The 20,796-nt window shown below is 41.8% G+C and overlaps 1 protein-coding gene across 4 annotated transcripts in view; it reads right to left on the reverse strand.

Moving 5' to 3' along the window:
• Positions 1 to 19,999, reverse strand: part of LOC148030821 (protein root UVB sensitive 6-like) — a 29,112-nt gene extending 9,113 nt beyond the window's left edge. The window contains exons 1-9 of one of the 4 annotated variants that reach the window (XM_087684355.1): positions 19,743 to 19,999; positions 18,252 to 18,900; positions 18,058 to 18,156; positions 17,835 to 17,948; positions 17,658 to 17,729; positions 17,429 to 17,539; positions 17,213 to 17,332; positions 17,018 to 17,119; positions 16,862 to 16,934 (exon numbers count right to left, since the gene is read on the reverse strand). In XM_087684355.1, coding sequence (XP_087540481.1) covers positions 16,862 to 16,934; positions 17,018 to 17,119; positions 17,213 to 17,332; positions 17,429 to 17,539; positions 17,658 to 17,729; positions 17,835 to 17,948; positions 18,058 to 18,156; positions 18,252 to 18,779 — 1,219 coding nt within the window. In that variant the 5' untranslated portion in view covers positions 18,780 to 18,900; positions 19,743 to 19,999. Of the gene's footprint in view, positions 1 to 16,861; positions 16,935 to 17,017; positions 17,120 to 17,212; positions 17,333 to 17,428; positions 17,540 to 17,657; positions 17,730 to 17,834; positions 17,949 to 18,057; positions 18,157 to 18,251; positions 18,901 to 19,730 lie in introns of all 4 variants that reach the window. The other 3 variants (XM_087684354.1, XM_087684353.1, XM_087684356.1) reach the window with 3 other exon arrangements.
• Positions 20,000 to 20,796: the final 797 nt, after the last annotated feature.

The raw sequence follows: 20,796 nt of genomic DNA on the forward strand, positions 1-20,796 counted from the left end.
TGATAGCACTCTGACTATCACAATGGAGAACAGGTAACTCTGTGATGCCAAGCTCTCCCACCAGACGTGAAAGCCATAAAGCCTCCTTGCATGCCTCAGTGGCAGCCACATACTCTGCCTCTGTAGTAGACAATGCAACACACTTTTGTAGCCTGGAGATCCAAGAGACTGCTCCTCCTGTGAAAGTAAACACATATCCAGAAGTGGACTTGCTGCAGTCCGCATGACGAACATAGTCTGCATCCGTAAAGCCAAGAACAGATGCCTTCTGCTTTCGCTTTCCAAAGCAGATGCACAACTCCTTTGTGCCTTTGAGGTATCTCATAATACCTTTCACTACATCCCAATGCTTCTTGCCAGGGGTTGCCATGTATCTGCTAACCACTCCCACTGCAAAAGCAATGTCAGGACGTGTAGCAACCATGGCATACATCAAACTGCCAACAGCTGAAGCATATGGTATCTTGGCCATTTCAACCTTCTCATCATTAGATGTAGGACTGTCCTCTGCACTGAGTTTCACATATGGAGATAATAGAACTCCAATTGTTTCCCTCCCCTCCATATTGAAACGCTGCAAAACTTTGGAGATATACTCCTGCTGAGATAGATAGAGTAAGCCTTTAGATCTATCTTTGAGCATTCACATGCCAAGAATGTGATTTGCATCACCCACATCCTTCAAGTCAAAGCTACCATGAAGACTTTGCTTCAACGAATCCAAGGCATGAGTATCCCTGCCAGCAATCAGCATGTCATCAACATACAAGACCAAGATAATCAGGCTGCCATCGGCTGCCTTCTTGGTATACAAGCAATGATCCACTTGACTTCTATGAAAGCCTTGGGACTGCATGAATGTATCAAACTTATGATACCATTCTCTTGGTGCTTGTTTCAGCCCATACAAACTCCTTTTGAGTTTACATACCATTTTTTCCTTCCCTTGTTCAACAAACCCTTCAAGCTGTTGCATATAAATGTCTTCATGTAGATCACCATGTAAAAACGCAGTCTTTACATCCACTTGTATGAGCTCCATATCCTCAACTACAACCAAGCCCAAAATGGTTCTCAATGTAGTCATCTTGACTACAAGAGAGAAAATCTCATCAAAGTCAATTCCATACTCCTGCTTGTATCCCTTTGCAACCAATCTTGCTTTTACTTTGGTGAGGAACCAGAAGTGACTTCATTTTGTAAATCCATTTGCATGGAAGGATTTTCTGTCCTTTAGGAAACTGCACCAAGTCCCAAGTGCCATTTTTTTCAAGAGATTCCATCTCTAACAGCATGGATTTATACCATTTCTTGCTGTCCTATCTGTCCATTGCTTCCTTGAAGCAAGACGGTTCACCACAATCTGTCAACATGACATACTCAGCCACATTAATTGCACCAAGAACAAATCTGTCAGGTTGTCTAGTAGCCCTAGACGATCTCCTAACCCAATGGTAACTGTTTGCTGGTTGTTCCTGCAAATTTCCATTTTCAGCATGCTGTCCTGGCATTTCAGCCTGCAAATCAGCATTAACAGCTTGCTGTCCTAGCTGTTCCTGCACATGTAATGGCTCATTTTCATGGGCAATAGCTGGCTGATCATTTCCTGCATTTACACATTCATTTATAGCAGGTATTTGCTGCTGTACAACGGGCACATTTTGCTGTCCAAAAGGTATTTCTTCCCGGAATACAACCCTACAGACCTCCTCAATCTTTTCGGGCTGTTTGTGCATGCGATCTTCCCAGAAGATAACGTCATTGCTGCGTACTATTTTCCTTTTCTCGGGATCCCATAATTTATACCCCATTTCACCCTCGTCACCATATCCAAGAAAATGCATTTACAGGACTTTGGCTCAAGTTTGCTGCGTTTTTCTTTACGAATGTGCACAAAAGCCTCGCAACCAAACAGTTTTAGATGAGCATATGAAGGTGGCTTGCCCGACCACGCTTCTTGGGAAACTCCCCCCCCTCCCCCCCCCCCCAAAGACCTGTTTGGTGACCAATTAATCAAGTAAACAGCTGTCATAACAACCTCTACCCAAAAACCATGGGGTAATGCAGCATGAGACAGCATCGTAAGGACCTTATCTTGTATGGTCCAATTCATACGCTCTGCAACTCCATTTTGAAGTGGATTATGAGGGGCAGTGAGCTCCCTCTTTATCCCTTTGCTGTCACAAAATGCCTGAAAGGCTTTGGACACATATTTCCCACCATTGTCAGAGCGAAGACACTTAAGTGTCTTATCTGTCTTATTTTCAGCCAGTGCCAAGAATTTTTTAAACTTGTCAAGCACTTCATCCTTGCTACGAATAGGGTAAACCCATACTTTCCGTGTAGCATCATCGACAAAGGTGACAAAATATTTCTTTCTCCCTAAAGATAATCCTGGCATTTGACATACATCCGAATGTACTAACTCTAGAGGAGAAGATTTCAAAGAAAGAGACTTTTTGTGAGAAGTCTGTGCATGTTTGCCATAAATACAATGATCACAGTGCTCAAAATCAATATAACGAAGACAAGGCAAGTAACCCAAACGAGAAAGCACTTTCGTTCTTGTTTGACTTATGTATCCCAACCGGCCATACCACAAAGAAACACTTGGTTGCTCGGTCACGGCAACAACATGGTCACGCACACTAGATACATGAAGTGGATATAACGTATCACTCTTGCAACCTCTGGCAATGACCCTAGATCCCTTTACAGATCTTTCATTTTCCATCACCAAAGGTGATATGAAAACCATCATCATCTAACTGCCCTGTGCTAATCAACCTCTTCTTGAGCCGAGGGACATGCCGTACATACTGAAGTGTAAAGACGGAGCCATGCTGAAACTGTAACTGCACACTGCCAATACCTGCAATCTCACATGCATAGTTGTCCCCAAGATGAACAACACCATGTCGACCCCCTGTATAGGCGGAAAACCACTCACGATGAGGGGTGACATGAAAGGAAGCACCTAAATCAAGAATCCAAGTATGCATGTCATCATCTATATCTGCAAGTAGAGTATGTGCACCAAAATGTGAAGAGACAAAGAGTACATCACTCCCACTGTCACTGTCATGAGTGACTACATTCACCTCTTCAATTTTTACACTGCTCTTCTTAGGCTGACTGTCCTTCTTCTCTTCCTTGCAATCATCTGTCTTCTTGTCTTTTCCTTTCTCTTTCTATCATTTGTAGCAATCATGTTTAAAGTGACCCTTCTTGCCACAATGATGGCATTCAACATCTTTGCCACGTGATTTACTACGTCCCTTGCCATCATATTTGCCCTTTTGCTATGATCTGTCCCTAGTATGCAAGCACTGGAAGACTTACTAGATGCATTGTTCTGCCGATTCATCTCTTCCATAAGTAGAGCACTCTCTACATTAGCATACAAAAGGATCACATTAGAATTGCTCATAGCAGTCTTGAATGTATCCGAACTCTCTGGTAGAGTGCAAAGCAAGAAAGTAGCCTTAAATTCCTCATCAATCATGAACTTCAAGGCAACCAGCTGGCTGAAAATGGAGTTAAACTCACTCAAGTGAGTAGACATTGCTGTACCTTCTTTCATACGCAAATCCATAAGCTTTTTCAGCCAATACACTTTAGTTGCAACACTCTTCTGTGCATACAGTTCTTCCAGTTTAGTCCATATAGCATATGCAGAATCCAAACCTTCAATGTTGAAGAACAACGCATCAGAAATCGATAGCTCTATGGTTGAGTGTGCAAGCTCATTCAACTCATCCCAAACATCCTGATCCATGTCCACAGGCTTTGCCCCTTTAGTTTTGATCAACTTTGCCTGCTTCTTTTGTAACAGGATATTGTAGTACTGTTTTTGCCACACTGCAAAATTATGTGCACCTTCAAGCTTCTTTATATGCATCAAATTACTGCTGTCATTGCTGCCAGCCATGGTTTTCAGCCCAAATGTGACCAAAAAACCAGTAAATGCAAGCCCAAACTGTCATCCAAGTGAGCAAGGTACAAACAAGTACCAATCAGCAATAAATGACCACCCAGAAGTACAGATTTCAGATCTGTAATTAAGTTTTCAGAAGCACCAAACCAAGTGCTATATCATTATCCAACTGATTACAGCTGTTCCAAAAGGGCATGTGCAGCACATTACATGAGAAATCCCAAAATTTCAGCTGCGATTTCTGTTGTACATGTACCCACGGGTAATAAAATTCGAACAAACGGTCAAAAGCCCCAAAATTTTGTGCTCAAAGCGTCAAACACACATCTACATTTCCTTTGTCATGCATAGGATTGTCCTGTTTTGCCAAAAATAAAGCAATTTCAGCAAAACCCCCAAATTTTACCAAGTGTTGATGTCCAAATTGTGTGGAATCCAACCTACATGTACATGAAATGACCAAATGCTGCACAAATTTTGCCCAAATCACAAAAGCCCCAAATTGCACGGGGTCCAATGTGCCTCAATGTCGAGAAATTGGGTCAATTTCAGCCCAATTTGTGCATGTACATGAAAAGCGCCAAATGTCGGGGACAAAATGTCACAAATTCCTGCAATTTCTGAGACAAATTTGCTTGTCCTGCATCAAATTTCCCAAATCTAGGAAAAGCCCCAAATTTCTGAGCTAATTTTGCACAGATCTGAGATCTTGTGCTTACATGCGCAAAACCCTGTCAGTGAGTGAAAGAAATTTCAAAAAAATATTGAATTTTTGAAAAAATCTGACGGGTCAACGGACCCGTCAGTCGTGCGCCTATTCGCCTTTACGCATATAGTCGGGCCATGCAATCCGCGTCAGCTCACCTGCCCATCCGCCACATGCGCCTCCATGTTGGTCCCCAACTAGACCCTGTCTTTCGCAATCCTAAAGCCCATGTCGCCCCCGCTAGACTGCCAGCTCGTCACGCGAGCCTCCTGAGCTTCCGCATACTCCCACTACCGTTTCCTGTCGCCTGGTCCCTACTGGACTTGCCACCCAATCGTGAGCACCTGCGCTGGTCTTCTTCACGACCTGTTCATTGGCTATTTGCACGACCTGTTCATTGGTCTTCTGCATGCGACTTCTTCCTGGGACTATAGCCTCTGGTCAACAGCTTCTCGTTTGTCGGGCTTGCAACTGGCGACTAATGCTTGTGGCCTGAGCGAACCATTGTGGCTCTGATACCAGTTTGTAGGATAAGGTTAGGCATGGAGATCGAGGTAGACAGACCTTACGCGCAGTGAGAGAGACAGAGAGTGCGAGTGAGCAGAGTAGAGAGTGAACACGTTTTTCGGTACAATGACGAATGTACCACTTTAGGTTTTTAGATAGATATATGTATGAAAGTATAATGTGCTAAGGGTGTGTTTACACCCGTGCACATATAAAAGGCACGATGGCCCTTTATTCCCAACACAACTCCCTTGCCCATGGCACCTGATTGGAAGTCAAAAGCAATGCTTTGATGCTGAAATCGTATTCAAATGAGCATTATAGCAAAAACGTCTTCATACAATGAGATTGGATCAAGTAGTGATGCACATAATGAGAAATGCAATGCTTGATCTTGGACAAGGGGCACAAATTGAGTAATAAGCTAAAAGTGTTGGTTGAACCAAATGTTGGTCATTCAAGGCCTCTTGATGGTGATGACCAACAAGAAAGAGGAGAACATGATGTTCAATTCAAAGATCAATTGAGGACAATAGGTGATATCTTTGCTCAACTGGCAAAGGATCCTCAATTCACTCGATTTTTGAACTCTTCAAGGAAGAGCAACAAGGGCAAGAAGAGGAAGTCATCCTCTGGAGCTTCAAGACAACAGGATGTAGTAAAGAAAGAACATAAACAACCTCTTGATGGTCCCAATGTAGTCAAGAAGCAAAAACAATTGTTACTGATGGGACAATCAATGCAAATGTAAGGCCAACTTAGTAGTGTCAATCCATTTGATTACGGAAAGCAAGGCATGCATGCTAATGTGGATGAAACTAGCCTTCCTTTTGTGGATGGGTGGTAATTCCCTAATTACAACCTAGTTACAACAGCAAGATTTATTACAAAACTGAGAAATGCAAATGAGCTCACAATCTTGGACAATGGACACCTTGTTGGCCCCAAAACTAGTACCCTTTTCGGTATTTCTTTAACTTAATTGAAGAAGAAGTTAATGTACAATGGGATTTTCCCGATTTCTTTCGGTAATCCAACTCCCCTTACTATCCAAAATAACCAACAAGTCTTCAATCTGATTTGCCCCTTGATTCGGGCAATCAATGGGCCCTCACCCACTTTGATGGAGATGGAAAATGCCCCAAATTCATTGATTTGCTGATCCCTCCACTTGAATTTGATTGAAAATAGCTTCAACCTTGTTAAATCCAAGTCTTGGAGCTTCCAATTTTTTGCACACTTCCCGAGGCTGCTGCTAGACCCTAATTTATACTTTGAAATTAGGATTTACAACAAAAAATCTGAAATTTCTCAACCTTTGGTGATTTCAATGCTGTAATCTTCGGAGCAAGGCTATAGCAAAGCTAGGAGATGAGAGAGAATGCTGAGGAGAGAGAAAATTCAGACTTTCTTTACAAAGAACTGAAGAAAATCAGTCATTTATTGCTGTTGCCTTGTCTCAACAACTTGTAGATACTGTCACCTGCTACAAATTGGTCTTCTCCTGCCCTTGGCTGCCTCAAAAGGTCCTCCAATGATTGCAAATCAGACTAGCAACATCTCCTCCCTCTCTCTTGCTGAATGCACTAAAATGCCTCTCTCCAACCTCTAAAGATGTTTTTCAGTCTTACATGGGCATTTTTCACAAGTGACAGCATTTCCAAATGGTTTTTTCAGCATTATCCATAATTAAATATTAATTTTTAATATTTAAATACTCCCAAAAAAATAATCTAACTTACCAATAATTAAATTGGCTAGGCAACTTCCATTCCCGAGTGTCTCTACGCTATCTTTGACCATCAGATTAGCGTTAGGTACCATCAAATGCCACTTCTTTAGTATCACCAATTAATACTTATGGCCAAATGAATGACCTAGGCCAACAACTAGCATCAAATACCACCAAGTACATGTACAACATAACTTATAGTAACTTTTGCCTTTGACATCCCATGATTTCCTCAGGTCTCGAACTCGTAAATTTACTCTAATTCCAATTACACCTCACATGTGCAACATTTACTTAAACATGTGATTAAAAATTAATCCACATGTTAAGTGAGGTTTCAAAAATACATGTCCTCATGACAACCCTCCCCCTTAAAATCCTTGCAATCATTCCTTGATTGCACTGCCAAATGTATCAAAAGCAAAATAGTAGACTAGAATTTACACAAGGCATCATAGTTAACACAACATTGCACACTGTTGCTCAACCATTCCATATGCCCAACACATGCTGAAAATTACCAGCCAACATAACATAACATAAGACTCACAATGAATCTCAAAAAATTTGCTAAATTATCATATGACATGTCTATTTCTCATGAGTTCAACTCATCTGGCAAAACCAAACCATAGCATAGCATAAACCATGGCTAAAACATCAATGGCATCATAACCTATCCTCCACAAAACCAACTAAATACCACTGAATATTAATGATCATACACTGAAAACCAGCATTTGTTAACCAATCCCCAATGATCATTAATCAATGCAAATGTACAATTTCAGAGCTGCAATGAAAATCACACCCATCTGCATACCAAACATGGTGACTAGTACACTGAATAGTGATCTCCTGGCAAACATACTATCAGCTACAGTACCCTAAATGTATGTTGAATACATCCGAGATCCACTACATCTAGAGTTGTCCATCACTGAGAAGCAAAAGCGCTAGCTCCCTCACAAGCATCAAGTAATACTTTGGACCCCTGCTCTGCTGAGCCTCATTGAGCTGAAATTAAAGTCGGCTCTAACTGGAAAGCACCAAGGTAAAGCTAAAACAACTAAGGACGGTTTGCCAAGTCATCCTCCTCCATCCATTTGGCATCCATTGGTGAATAATTATGAAACTTCACCAAGTACCTTCTGGAAACCTTACCCTTCATGTTCTACTCTTTGTGTGCCAAAATTTATTCCGGTACCAGTATTTCATCGAGCTATTCAACCTCAAGCTGAATTTCAGCAGATACATCCTCTGGCACATCACCATGAAAAGGCCTAAGCAAGCTCACATGAAAGGCATTGTGTATCTGCTAGTATGGAGGCAATTTCAGTCTATGGCATGCATCAGTGATCCTCTCCAACGCTTAAAATGGTCCATAGTATCTCATAGACAGCTTTGGATACAATTGCTCTTTGCCCTTCATCTTTTTTACCCGTGCCTTTTCAAAATGCAGCAATACATTATCGCCCTCTGCAAAGTGCAAAGCACGCCTATGACAATTAGCTGCCCTGATTTTCAGCTTTATTTTCAAATTTACCCTTTTTCTTAGCCTTGGCCTCAATGATATGTGGCTTGGCATCACTATCTTGGAATCCAGCACTCTTTCCATGTAGCAATGTGTCAACATAGTAGCACTTTCTATAAGCTGAGACATGCTGGAAACAGTGGACTTAATGCAACAATCCCGAATATCCTTTGGCAAACCACAAGTATATTTCTCCACCTACTCATGGAGAAGTACTGTGAGATAAGAAGTAACTAGCAACAATGCATCCCAAAACTTCTTATTATACTAATCCAAGTTCTTGCAATCTTTGGAATTCAACCGATTCCAAGTTGTCATAATGTCTACTTCAAAGGTACTTGTCAACCAATTTGAAGCAAACACTTGCTTGAACTGGACCCAAGTGGTAGGTGACTTTCCTTGAATAAGAAGTGTAGACCACCACTGCAATGCATTTCCCTTCAAAAATGTGGCTACCTTTCGTATCTTAGATGCCCCTGTGAAGTTGCCTCCAAAGTAGACTGCATCAAACTACTAAATAAAAACAAGTTCTTTCAACCTATCTTGTACACCACTGAAATGCTCAAACTTCACACTTTCACCACCTTCATCATAGTCCTTCGGTAGACCTCTAGGAGTCAAGTTATCATAATAGGTTGTTGCAAAAAGGGTGCATTTGCTGTATTTACATGATAACCAACACTATCATATGCTCCTACATGACCAGCACCAAATCCTTGTGCTCGAACATTCCCTGGGGGTGCAAATGCATATCCATATGGCCCGCTTTGCGCCCCAGGCATCATGCCTATGCTGCCATACATGGGATTCAGCATTCCACTTGCATTAACCAGATAGATTAGGTGTTGTGAGCCATGCATTGGCTGTTGCATACCATAGGGACTTGAGCCATACATTCCCATATGCACTGCCTGTCCAACCATAGCATGAAAAATGGTACTACCACCAAAGTATCATTTCTGTCCCATGCTTGCATGTGCATAATTACCTTGCTGCCCATGTTCCCATGGATTGGAACAACCAAGTTGGCCATGCATTTGCACTTGTTGCCCCACGGGTACCAATTGTTTGTACTCATCAGGCATTTTGGGCTCTTCCAAAAAAGGCTTGGGCATTTTTTTCGATTCTTGTGGCTGTCCCGAAGCTATAGAAGGTGTCTCCTTCCCTTTGCCTTTCCTATCCTTTCTTGGGACATTCACAAATTGAGAAAACTAGGGATCCTTTATCAATTCACCGAAAAGATTTGATGTTGTACGCATTTGATCCTTGAAGCTATTATCGAATTCTTCAGTCCCTTGCCTTACACAAGTGACAACATTTTGGGTCCCTATAGGAGTTCGGCTGCAAAAATCAGCCATATACAGCAGGATTGCAGCAGATTCCAGCCCATTTGGGCACAAGATCTCTAAATTTTCTCTCATCAACATTCTTCAGCCTTTTCTCAAAGTATCTCAGCAAATCTCAGCCATTTGCAGCACAAATCAACCATATTTAGTGGACAACAGGAGTATTTACTAATGTAAACCTTATTTTAAGCAATTAGGGTTTACTAGTCACCTTGGGTCCAATGCTCGAAGAGTAAAGACCTAGCACTTCGAACAATTGCTAGAAATTGCGCGATTTCACCATGTCCAACAGGAGAGCCCATTCCAATTAGATTTGAGTGTAGATTTGACCAGCCAAGGGTTGATTGACGGCCCACCCCTCGATGAATCAAGGGGTAATCTGAAAGAAGGCTTGTTGATCATTAATGATAGCAATGGGCATTGGAAAGTGAAGAAGACTCAAGCAATCTCAATGTACTTCCAACTGCAATACAAGATAAAGAAATACTACAAGGGATGCCAATTTTTGGGACTAATCAGGTGTCAAATGTCCAAGATTAAGTAGTAACATTTGTATTTCAGTTTATGTGAATTTTATGATTGCTGTAATTAGTACTTAATCAGGTCATGGCCATCCTTTGGGAAGAAGAAAGGTTAGTTTCATTGGACTCCCTTTCTTGAAGATAACTCAAGAGTAGCTCAATACAATCATCAAGGTGGATATTAATCAGCTAACACAGCCATGACTTGGTTGACACCAACATAGGATCTGCCGCTCTTAGCTTGAGCCGAAGGCCAAGCACTACATATGTAGGTGCCTAGTGTACTATGAGATCAAAGGGTGCTTCTGTGAGAGTGCGCAACGGAAGAAGAACACGAACACGGAGGAGAGGAGAGAGAAAGCAGAGAATGAAGGAAGAAAGTCTGCACTGACTGAGATGAATGCTAAATACACTGAAATGGACAGAGCAATCCCTGCACGCAGCCCGGAGCGTCAGTGAGGGCACCAGGACAGACTGGAAGCAATGGCAGCACCAATGCCGGAGACAGAGATGTCGGAGGCAGTGCTGAACCTGCAGAGCACAATGCTGGAATGACTGGGGGGGCTGCTATATATAGCCCCCAGGCCAGAAAACTGACCGACCTGCCAAATCTGGCTGACCTGGCCAGATTTTGGCCGACCAGCCAGATCTGGCCGACCTGCCCAGAAAATGGGCCGACTGCAGAAAAACAGCCCAGTTTGGGCTGTATGACACCCACAGGCTGCCGACTAACCAGGACAGCCACTAAAATGACTGACAGAGCTGCCGATGTCGAAATATGACCAGCAATGTGGTCACCAACCACCAAGACGCAGGCAGAGAATGCCTACAAACACCTGGATCTGCAAAACACAAAGATAACTGATGTCAAGCACCAGAGAAGAGACCACCAGCACCAGGAAACAGCCCGGACAGAAGTCGCCAGCAGGAAATGTGCCGCCTGGAGTGGTAGCGACCAGCAGGACAGCAAAACGCAGCCTGTAGGGAGGTCGCCCAGCAGAAGGAGGGACAGCTTGGTGGAAAACGTAGGGTTTCTGCGTCACTGGATGATGTGGCAGCCTCTGCAGGCAGCGTGGGCAGCAAAACGCAGGCTGAAGGGCCTCCTGAAAAAGGCGCCTGGCAATTGTTGATCAGATGGCAGCAACAGTAAGGTATCTCACTCCTGAGGGTATGTCCTCCGTGCTCTCAATCAGGCGATGATACCATGTGAGAGTGCGCAACGGAAGAAGAACACGAACACGGAGGAGAGGAGAGAGAAAGCAGAGAATGAAGGAAGAAAGTCTGCACTAACTGAGATGAATGCTGAATACACTGAAATGGACAGAGCAGTCCCTGCACGCAGCCCGGAGCGTCAGTGAGGGCACCAGGACAGACTGGAAGCAATGGCAGCACCAATGCCGGAGACGGAGATGTCGGAGGCAGTGCTGAACCTGCAGAGCACAATGCTGGAATGACTGGGGGGGCTGCTATATATAGCCCCCAGGCCAGAAAACTGGCCAACCTGCCAAATCTGGCCGACCTGGCCAGATTTGGCCGACGAGCCAGATCTGCCCGACTTTGGCCAGATCTGGCCGATCTGCCCAGAAAATGGGCCGACTGCAGAAAAACAGCCCAGTTTGGGCTGTATGACACCCACAGGCTGCCGACTAACCAGGACAGCCACTAAAATGACTGACAGAGCTCCTCCGTCTCCTGTCAGACTCTGACAGGAGCTCACAACTAGGAGATGACAGACTGAGAATGATAAAGAGCAGGCTAACAGCTTCCACTATCTATTCTGATAGGGATTTGGACCACTATCTAGAATAATGGACTTCTCAGATCAGTGCTGCCATGGACTCTTGGAGCTTCTTGACATAGACAACACCTCCTCAAATCCTGAGGAAGGTACCTTGGGATACACAACAATACATTCTTACTAACTTTTTTAGAGCTGCAGCTACATCTGACACTTTAGAGCACACTCTAGATCAACCAATGATTCCACAATGGGAAGTCACCTTAGACACACAAAGCACCGCACCCACAACCTACTGATCTACATCGTCACTTGAGGCACAACCCAAGGATACAAATAATACTAGTGTGGTATTAATTAGCTGGTCTTTAGGCCATAAAATTCATTTTTACATGATATTGTGATTGAAATAATAGAAGAAGGCATCTAGAAGGATAAGGTCCACAAATCACATATCCACTAAAAGCGTTCTATAATTACTTGAGCACAAATAGAAGGCCTTTAGCCATCACCTTGATTAATACCTAGCATCACCTCAACTACCATTTTAGAGGTCTTAAAATCTAGCATTGAATGCCTTTGTGATTGATCATCATGGGAAGCATCTATGGGACAAGGTCTATGCATGCATAGCCACTAGGATCATTGGATGACTACATGAGCACATACTGAGAGTTCTAGCCATCACCTCAACTAGTTTCAAATTATCACCTCAAGTGCATGGTTTAGGTCTTAAAATATAATACTTTCACTTTGAATTCTTATCCATGGTGTATCATGTCTTGGGCACAAGGTCTACATACATCAAATCCTTGGTATTTTTAGTCCTAGTTATTCATTGTTTCCTAGCTAGATGTTTCCTCTTAGATTATGCTCTCTCTCTCTCTCTCTCTCTCTCTCTCTCTCTCTCTCTCTCTCTCTCTCTCTCTCTCACATCTATGTGCAAAGTCCACCAAGATCAATCTTTAGTCCACATACCCTTAAATACGGATAGCCTCCTAGGGATGTCCAAAAATATGCTTTTCCTTTGCAATATGGACACTGATAATTCTTGGTATACTCACGAATGATTTGTCACGTCCACATATAGGAAAGTGGATAGTTGTCTTCCTTGATGGCATGCTTGTTTATAGTAGGACATTACAATAACACTCAAATCACTTGCATATCATCTTACACCACTTAAGATGAGAGCAATATCATGGAAACTATCTAAGTGCGGAGTTCTTTCACACAACTTTTTTACCTCAGACATGTCAACTCAATTGATGGCATTAGAATTGACCCCAAAAAGGTACTGCTCAATCAATGTTTTTAAACAGTGAAACAGCCAGTTATGACTACATCCATGTTGCAAATCATAGATCTATATAAACATTATGAGGTTCATATGGATGCTAGGGATTATACTGTAGCTAACACCTTATATTAAGATAGCCAACCTAAAGCATTTGAGAATTGTAAGCTCACCAACACCCAAATAGATTATGCCACTCACGAGAAAGAACTATTGGCAATTGTTCATGCACTAAAACTTTGGTGTCACTATTTGTGCAATGCACAATTCATTATTTGACCACCATTCATTGAAATTCCTCCACAATCGATGCAATCTTCTTGGTAACCGAAACACAAGATGGGCCAAGCTTATGTAAGAGTTTGACTTTGAGACATTCCATAAGGGTGAAACCAATAACATTATTGATGCCCTTAGTCGAATCCCCAAAGCCAATGCTTTGTCTCTTTATGAAATCTCAACCAATATATATCTTTCTCTATGGAGCATTGCTAAATAGGTTCTCATTTTGGTAGGCATTCGCAATTAGTCCAACATGAACCTAGTAGATCAAGAAACTTTGGCAATCCAAACACTCAAAAGCCAGCTAGTAAGAGAGAGATGGTGGAAAAGCAATCCATTAGGAATGGATTACTATGCAAGGCAATGTGTATTTGTCCAATGATAAGAATACCCATAGTTAAACTTCATATGAGTACCTTGGCATACACCAAACATTGGCCTTGGTTAGCCAATAATTTTGATTAGCCGCACTCAAGACTTTGGTTGAGTCTTGTGTGAGTATCAACTTACTAAAGTTAAATAGCACGAAGAAGCAAGGGAGGCTATATCCTTTACAAATTCCGATTAAAAAGTGAAGCGATATCTCCATGGATTTTATTGCAGGATGGCATGTTATATATTGAGGTCATGATACAAGCAACCATGGCCCAATATAAATCAACATCATGGTGTAACCTAGGTTGTGGTCGACCAATTGATAAACATTTCTCAATTTGTTTCAACAAAGACAACCATTAAAAGCCATGAGTTGGCCAATCTCCTCATGATATCTTTATAAACTTTATGGTTTGCTTGAGAAATTGTTAGTGACTGTGATCCTTAGTTCACTAGCCACTTTACGCATATGGTCTTCCACACATTGGAGACCCAATTGTCCATGTCATCCTCCAAGCATCCTGAGTTGATGGACAAACCAAGAGGACAAATCAGACCATTGTTGCGTGCATCTCTCTCCCATTAAAAAAATGCTAAGTATTCGGCTATAGACTATAGCACATTTACCACCAATGCCTCAAGCTCATAGGAGTGAAGACGTAGTCCAAAGTTCACTTCTTCCACAATATGCAACAAATGTTAATGATTGCAAGGGAAAGCGTTAAAACAATCCAAGACTATGCTATGGTTTATGCTAACCAAAATTGTACTCTAGGGCCAAGGCAAGTGGGCATGTGGATACACCTTTAAGTCCTATAGGACTCTAATTCAACAAATGTCAGCAAGTACTATAAGTTATTTTCACGGTATTTTGAACTATTCCCAATTACCAAGAAAATTGGTAGCACGTCTTACCAACTTGGATTTACCTCTGACCTTCACAAGTAAAGACTATTCCCAATTACCAAGAAAATCAGTGGCATGTCTTACCGGCTTGGATTTACCTCCGAACATCTACATTCATCCATTGTTCCACGTTAATTGTTTGAAAGAACACTTAGGACAAGGTGCACAACCCTCGAGAGTCATCATGACTGCAGCTAGTGCTCCATTTTGCTGCCCATGATATGCACCAGTTGTCCTCCTTCCACAGCTTGCATCCTCTCCAACAACCCCAAGCACAACTACATTTTGGCTCCCCCATCCTTCCTGCCATAACCAGCACCATCTTTGTCATCGGTCATTGAGTTTTTGGCTGGCTGCTCAACATCAAGGAATCCATCAAAGTATGAGACACTCCTTTAACATCCTTTGCTCCCTCAAGAGCAATGGCTATTGAATATCCCTCCACTCCTAGAACATTTGTTGCATCATACATCACATACTCGGTTTTTTCAATGTTCATTCGTTTCCTCATTGGATATTCTCATTCCATTTCTAAGTTCATTTGTCAATGGTATGGTTATTCGTTACACTATGTTTCTTTGCAAACCCTAGTTATTCTCACATGGCATCAAAGCCGAGTGCTCTTATTTGAGTTACCTAAGTTATAGTGAGCATTAGGTATACAAGAACACACACAGACTAACTCTTGATGTCTCAACCTACACTACTGACGCAATTACTTTAAAGTCCAAACAATCTCGTTCAATCTCCCCATCTTCAAAGGCTCTGAGATAGTAGCTTTTCCGTCCATCACCTTCTAACAACCAACATTTGGATACTTACAGAGCAACTAACTAAGATAGAGCCCAACAAGTTGTAACAACTAATCCCATAGATGCACAACTAGACCAACTATTTGATGATTGGCTATTCAATCTTTATGGTTTGGCTAAGATATAGCATGTTATGGTGTCATGAGGACATGAAATTTTTATGCTTTGCTTGGCATTTGATAAGTGTTAATCAAATTTGCAAATGTGAGGTACACATATAATGTGCAAGTTAGTCATTTCACAATGGCAAGCCAAGAACCATGACAAGTCAATGGGTATTATAAGCAAAAGTTGTAATAAGCTATATTAGTCAAGTTATAGGTGGTACTTGGTGATAGATTTTAGCCTAAATAATTTTATTATCCATTATGTCAATGGGGTGACATTAGAAACTAGGCATCAATTAATTAATTAATGCCAATTCAAGGGCTAATAAATGCTCAAGAATACTTAGATGACAAATCAACTTAGCCAATTTATTGTTCGGCAATTAGGACCTAGTATTTGAAATTCGACGACTGTAATTTGGGGATTTCAAAGAATTCCAAGGGGCTGGCCAATCAACATTAAGCTTGGGGTAATATTTGTCTTCCAAGGAGCAAATTGGTTTAAAGGCTTGTTGGTTAGTTGTGGTAGCAAGAGGCATTTAGAGAGCAAAGGAAATTCAAGGAATCTCAGTGTATTTCATCCAAATTGCAATACAAGATAAAGAAATACCACAAGGGACACCAGCTTTGAGGCCAACAAGCTGTCCATTGTCAAAGATTAAGTAGTAAAGTGTGCATTTCTAGATTTGTGTATTTTATACTTTGCTGTAATTAGTGCTTAATCAAGTTACTTACCACTCTTGCGGAGAAGGAAGGCTGGTTTCATATGAAGCCTAAGTTAATGGACATTCTTGCAGTTTGCCATCTAGATATTGGAGACTACAACAAGCTCATTCCTCTAATCATTATGTGCCAATAGAGAAAATAGGTTGAGTAAGAACAATTTTTTAGATTATCAATTGTGTACCTAACAATTGATTAACATAGATGGAGAGATCAATTCTGAAGTTCTTAATAACTTGTTTGAAATTACTTGACTACACTACTAAAATATGCTTCTCGGGGGCTTGTTTAATTAAGTGACTAAATAGGGGGAGGGAGGCAGGAATGTTGCATCAGACCTGTGTCCAAAAAGGACTGAACAGCAACTTTGAATCTTGCCCTATTCAATGTTGGAAGCATCACTGACTTTATCTGTTCAAACAAACTAAACCAAATTACATCATGCCAAAACTGAAACACAAAAAGACGGTCTAAACTTTACACAACCTCCTCACCTCTTGGTATGAACAACAAAGATAGCCACAGGAGAGCACTGCAAAGGTGGCCATCAAAGATGGGCTATTACGTGAAATAAGTATTCCAATGCCTGTTCCTACCTAATTCACCGTAGCATTATCATGGAGTCACAACAAAGGATAGAAGTAAACGAAGCTTGATACAAAGATATCATCCGGGGAGGCCAAAGCTACCAGGTCTGCAATATTGCTAATGCATTCGCCCTTTGCAGTCACATCACCTATGTTCTCTCCTCGTGCAAAAGATTTGTAAATAGGAGCACGTGTTGAAGTTGATGCCACAGCTGCAACATTCTGCATAGAAGCATAAAACTTGAAATCTAGTAAGTCTTAAATTTTATTTTATTTTTTACACACACACAAAATATAAGCTAACAGCAGTTTTGAGACCTTGGCTATATTTGCTGCACATGCCAGAGGTAAAAAAAGCTGAGGTGCTGTAGCAGTAGCAAGCTCTACAGCAGCTCCAAACTCCATAAGAAGATCACCAGTAAAGCGAAGCTAGTACACATGGTGCACAACTTTCAGATTTCCATTGGAGAAACTTTCTGCTGTAGCAAATATTTCAATAAACAAAACTATCTAGCTTGAGGAAGCACAATCACATAAGTTCTACAACCTGTTTCATGTCATAATCAAACTTCTTTCCATGACGAGCAAAAAGCAGCTTTCCCACCCGCCCTGCTCCATCCTGTCAAATTTTACATTGAAAACGTCACAAAGTACATAGTGCAACCAAACCTTCCTATTCAGAATCTGGAGTTTATATTGAGTATGTAGAGTCATTTGTGTGTACCTTTATAACCCAGTTAATAGCCATAGCACTGGAGCCAGCTCCTTGTTGTGAGACTCCTACGGCATGCAATAAAGATCTTGTTGTGAAGACACTCATTGCACCTCCAAAAAGGTACTGGATTCACAATGCAGGCCAAAACTTATACACTTGGAATCAGCAAATTAAGCACCTGCCATAGTGACAAGCTTTGGGCAAAGTTCTAACTTTTAAGCTTAAGTAGTACCTTCAGGGCCCTCCATCGCATATAAGGGGTGTATGATGGTGATACACTTTCAGGGTACCCCTCTGGAACAACACAAGATCTTATGAAGCTGACCAGATCCTGATTTACAAGTGAGAGTCAGAACAATTTTGAAAGACAGACTCACAACAAACACTCATAAAAAAACACAAAATATAATATATAATTGCACTTACATCCAGTGGGTTTCGGTCTCTCCTCATGTTGACAATGTGAAAACCACCTCTGTTTGTAATTTCTGAGCGGTTATCCATTGTATATTTCCATTGGGATCCTCTTCCTGCAGCTTCAATACAGATGAGCTGACCATTACGAATACTGTCAGACTTTGGATCCAGTGAGTTATGGCTCCCAGTTGTGTTCCCAACAGGTGCTTCCAGTCCACTCTTCTTGCTGGAGGTTGCACGTTTGTTCGATGAAGAGTGCTCTTCTGAAGGGAACCGTGTAGCTATGTGTGGCTCAACACAAATCTCCACAGCCTCCTTCACGAGCCTGTGTATCTCTTGTCGAGAATGCTTTTGCGATACTGACAAGGGCATGTGATCCATAGAAGAGGACACTGATGAGGAGGGTCCTGAAGAAGAGGGAGGCAATGGTGAAGATGAAGGGGGGCCCATTGCCACCCCTACCTTCTCGGTATCGAGAGAAGAGAACCTGCGCTGGTGAACACTCGGAAGGCCCCTGAAAGCAATGGGCCCTGGCATGATGGGGTGTCCACTGGTCACAAGAGCTGCATGCAGCAATAAGATTATTACATCGGATATGAGTTGTGAAAATCAAGATGCCAGCTCTCATGGAATGTGGGATCAGGAAAGATTACAGGGCCTGCAAAAATCAGAAATATGTACAGCAAGCAAAAAACGAACAGATGAGAAATTGAAGGATCAGGAGGCCCCAAATCAAAAGGCTAGCACATAACTGCAGGGAGGGAGATAGTGGTGTCTGAGATGAGGCCCAAATTCCAAGAAAGTGGAAGCAAAAAAACATATTTAAGTGTATTAATATACATAACTGAAATAACTAAAGTTGCTATCAATTTGCATAGTTATGGCATTGCAAATTGCTTTTTAAGAGACAGGGATAATCCAGGCTTCGCCAGACGAAAAGGTTCCCATGAAATGCTTTTGCTGCCCGAGTACTGCCTGGGAGGGTCTGGAATGATATCGGATATGTTATGTCATTCTCTCGAGAGCATTAAGATCAAGAAATTCATGCGATTTGATCGCTAGACTTATTGCAAAGAAGAGAAGAAGGCCACCACGATCGTGACGATGATGATGAAGACATCCCCAGGAAAACGTTTGCAGCTTGAAAAACTCTGGGGAATTTTCAAAATTCCTGCTCTGATATAACTTTTGAACTTGAAATTTTCCGCAAAAGGGGGAGAGAGAGAGAGATGCAGATGCCCATTTCTGTGCATTGATCAGTCTGCAAATATCTAGTTCCAAAGGGGTGACATTCAGTAGAATTTTCTCATTGGGAAGAAAACAATAGAGAGAATGTGGGACTGCAAAACAAGACGCCATAGCAAAGGCTATGGAGCAGCTTGAGCATTCACAATAGGAAGGCCTTCTGCTTTCGTCATGCAAACACATAGAAACAAAACGAATAGAAACGGAAGAATGCGAAACAGGAGTTACAAGGTGTTACAGGACCTGAAACCTTACGCTGTCATCAATGGTGGCAGCCGGAGAAGGAATCCGACATAGCGATCGCCGAAACCTTGGAAGAGCAGCATGCAAACGCTCACCGACGAGCACTTACAATTGCCAGCGGCCGGGGAGAGACACAGAGAGAGAGAGAGAGAGAGAGAATATATACGTGTGTGCCGGCGCGTGTGTAGGTGTGTGTGACAGACAGTCCAAGGTCTGGTTTGTTTATTCAGTAGTTTTATTTTATGTGATCATCTCCGAGGATTAGTAGGACGGTGCCAAACGAATTGCATCGAGTCATAGATGGCCTCCCATCCACACCATTTTGTCCCGCAGTCCAAAAGGTCAAAACGGGGTAACACCAAGGTCCTTCTGATTTTCTAATTCTAATTTCTAATCTCTAATTTTCTCCCATTCTACCTCCAATACACATTAGTGTTTGCAAATAATATTATTGAAACACCTACACACTAATTCCATTGGACTCTTCTCCAATCCACAAATCAAGCAAATTTGGACATACATTTTTAGAAGATTATGTTATCTCAAACATTTTCCCTTACAAGCTAAAATCTGTCTCGGTGAAATCCTCGAAGCTAACCAACTCTGTGATAAACTGAGACAAGACGTGCTAATTCAAGTGGTCGTGAGATGGTGTTCTCACATATAGCGATAGAGGCACCTTGTACAACGTGAAAAGTAATTACAACTCCGCTAGTCTAGTCACCAAGATGGACATCGTAATGGGACTACTTATTGAGGTGGTCATCAATGGTTTGGGCATCGCTCCATTACAAGCCTCGTTGCATGTCTTAATATTCAATTAATACAAAATTCTTGCATGTTTTAAAAAATAGCAACACCAAAAAAGCAACATTAAGCGTGTCGAAGCAAATAATGAGATGCCAATGCTAGCCCAATAATCGGTAGGATCTATGGCTTCATTTTATAATGTGAAACTTGTATTATCTAATAATGTTTACACCCTTACATATGAAGAGAGATGGGATTTCAACATATCAAAGGAAGACTAGTTTTTGCTTCTCATAATAGCCTTAACGACGACCTT

This window comes from Lygodium microphyllum, chromosome 9 (genome assembly GCF_053477565.2).
Source record: "Lygodium microphyllum isolate KBCC chromosome 9, Lygodium_microphyllum_v1.1.10, whole genome shotgun sequence".
NCBI classification, from domain to species: domain Eukaryota; kingdom Viridiplantae; phylum Streptophyta; class Polypodiopsida; order Schizaeales; family Lygodiaceae; genus Lygodium; species Lygodium microphyllum.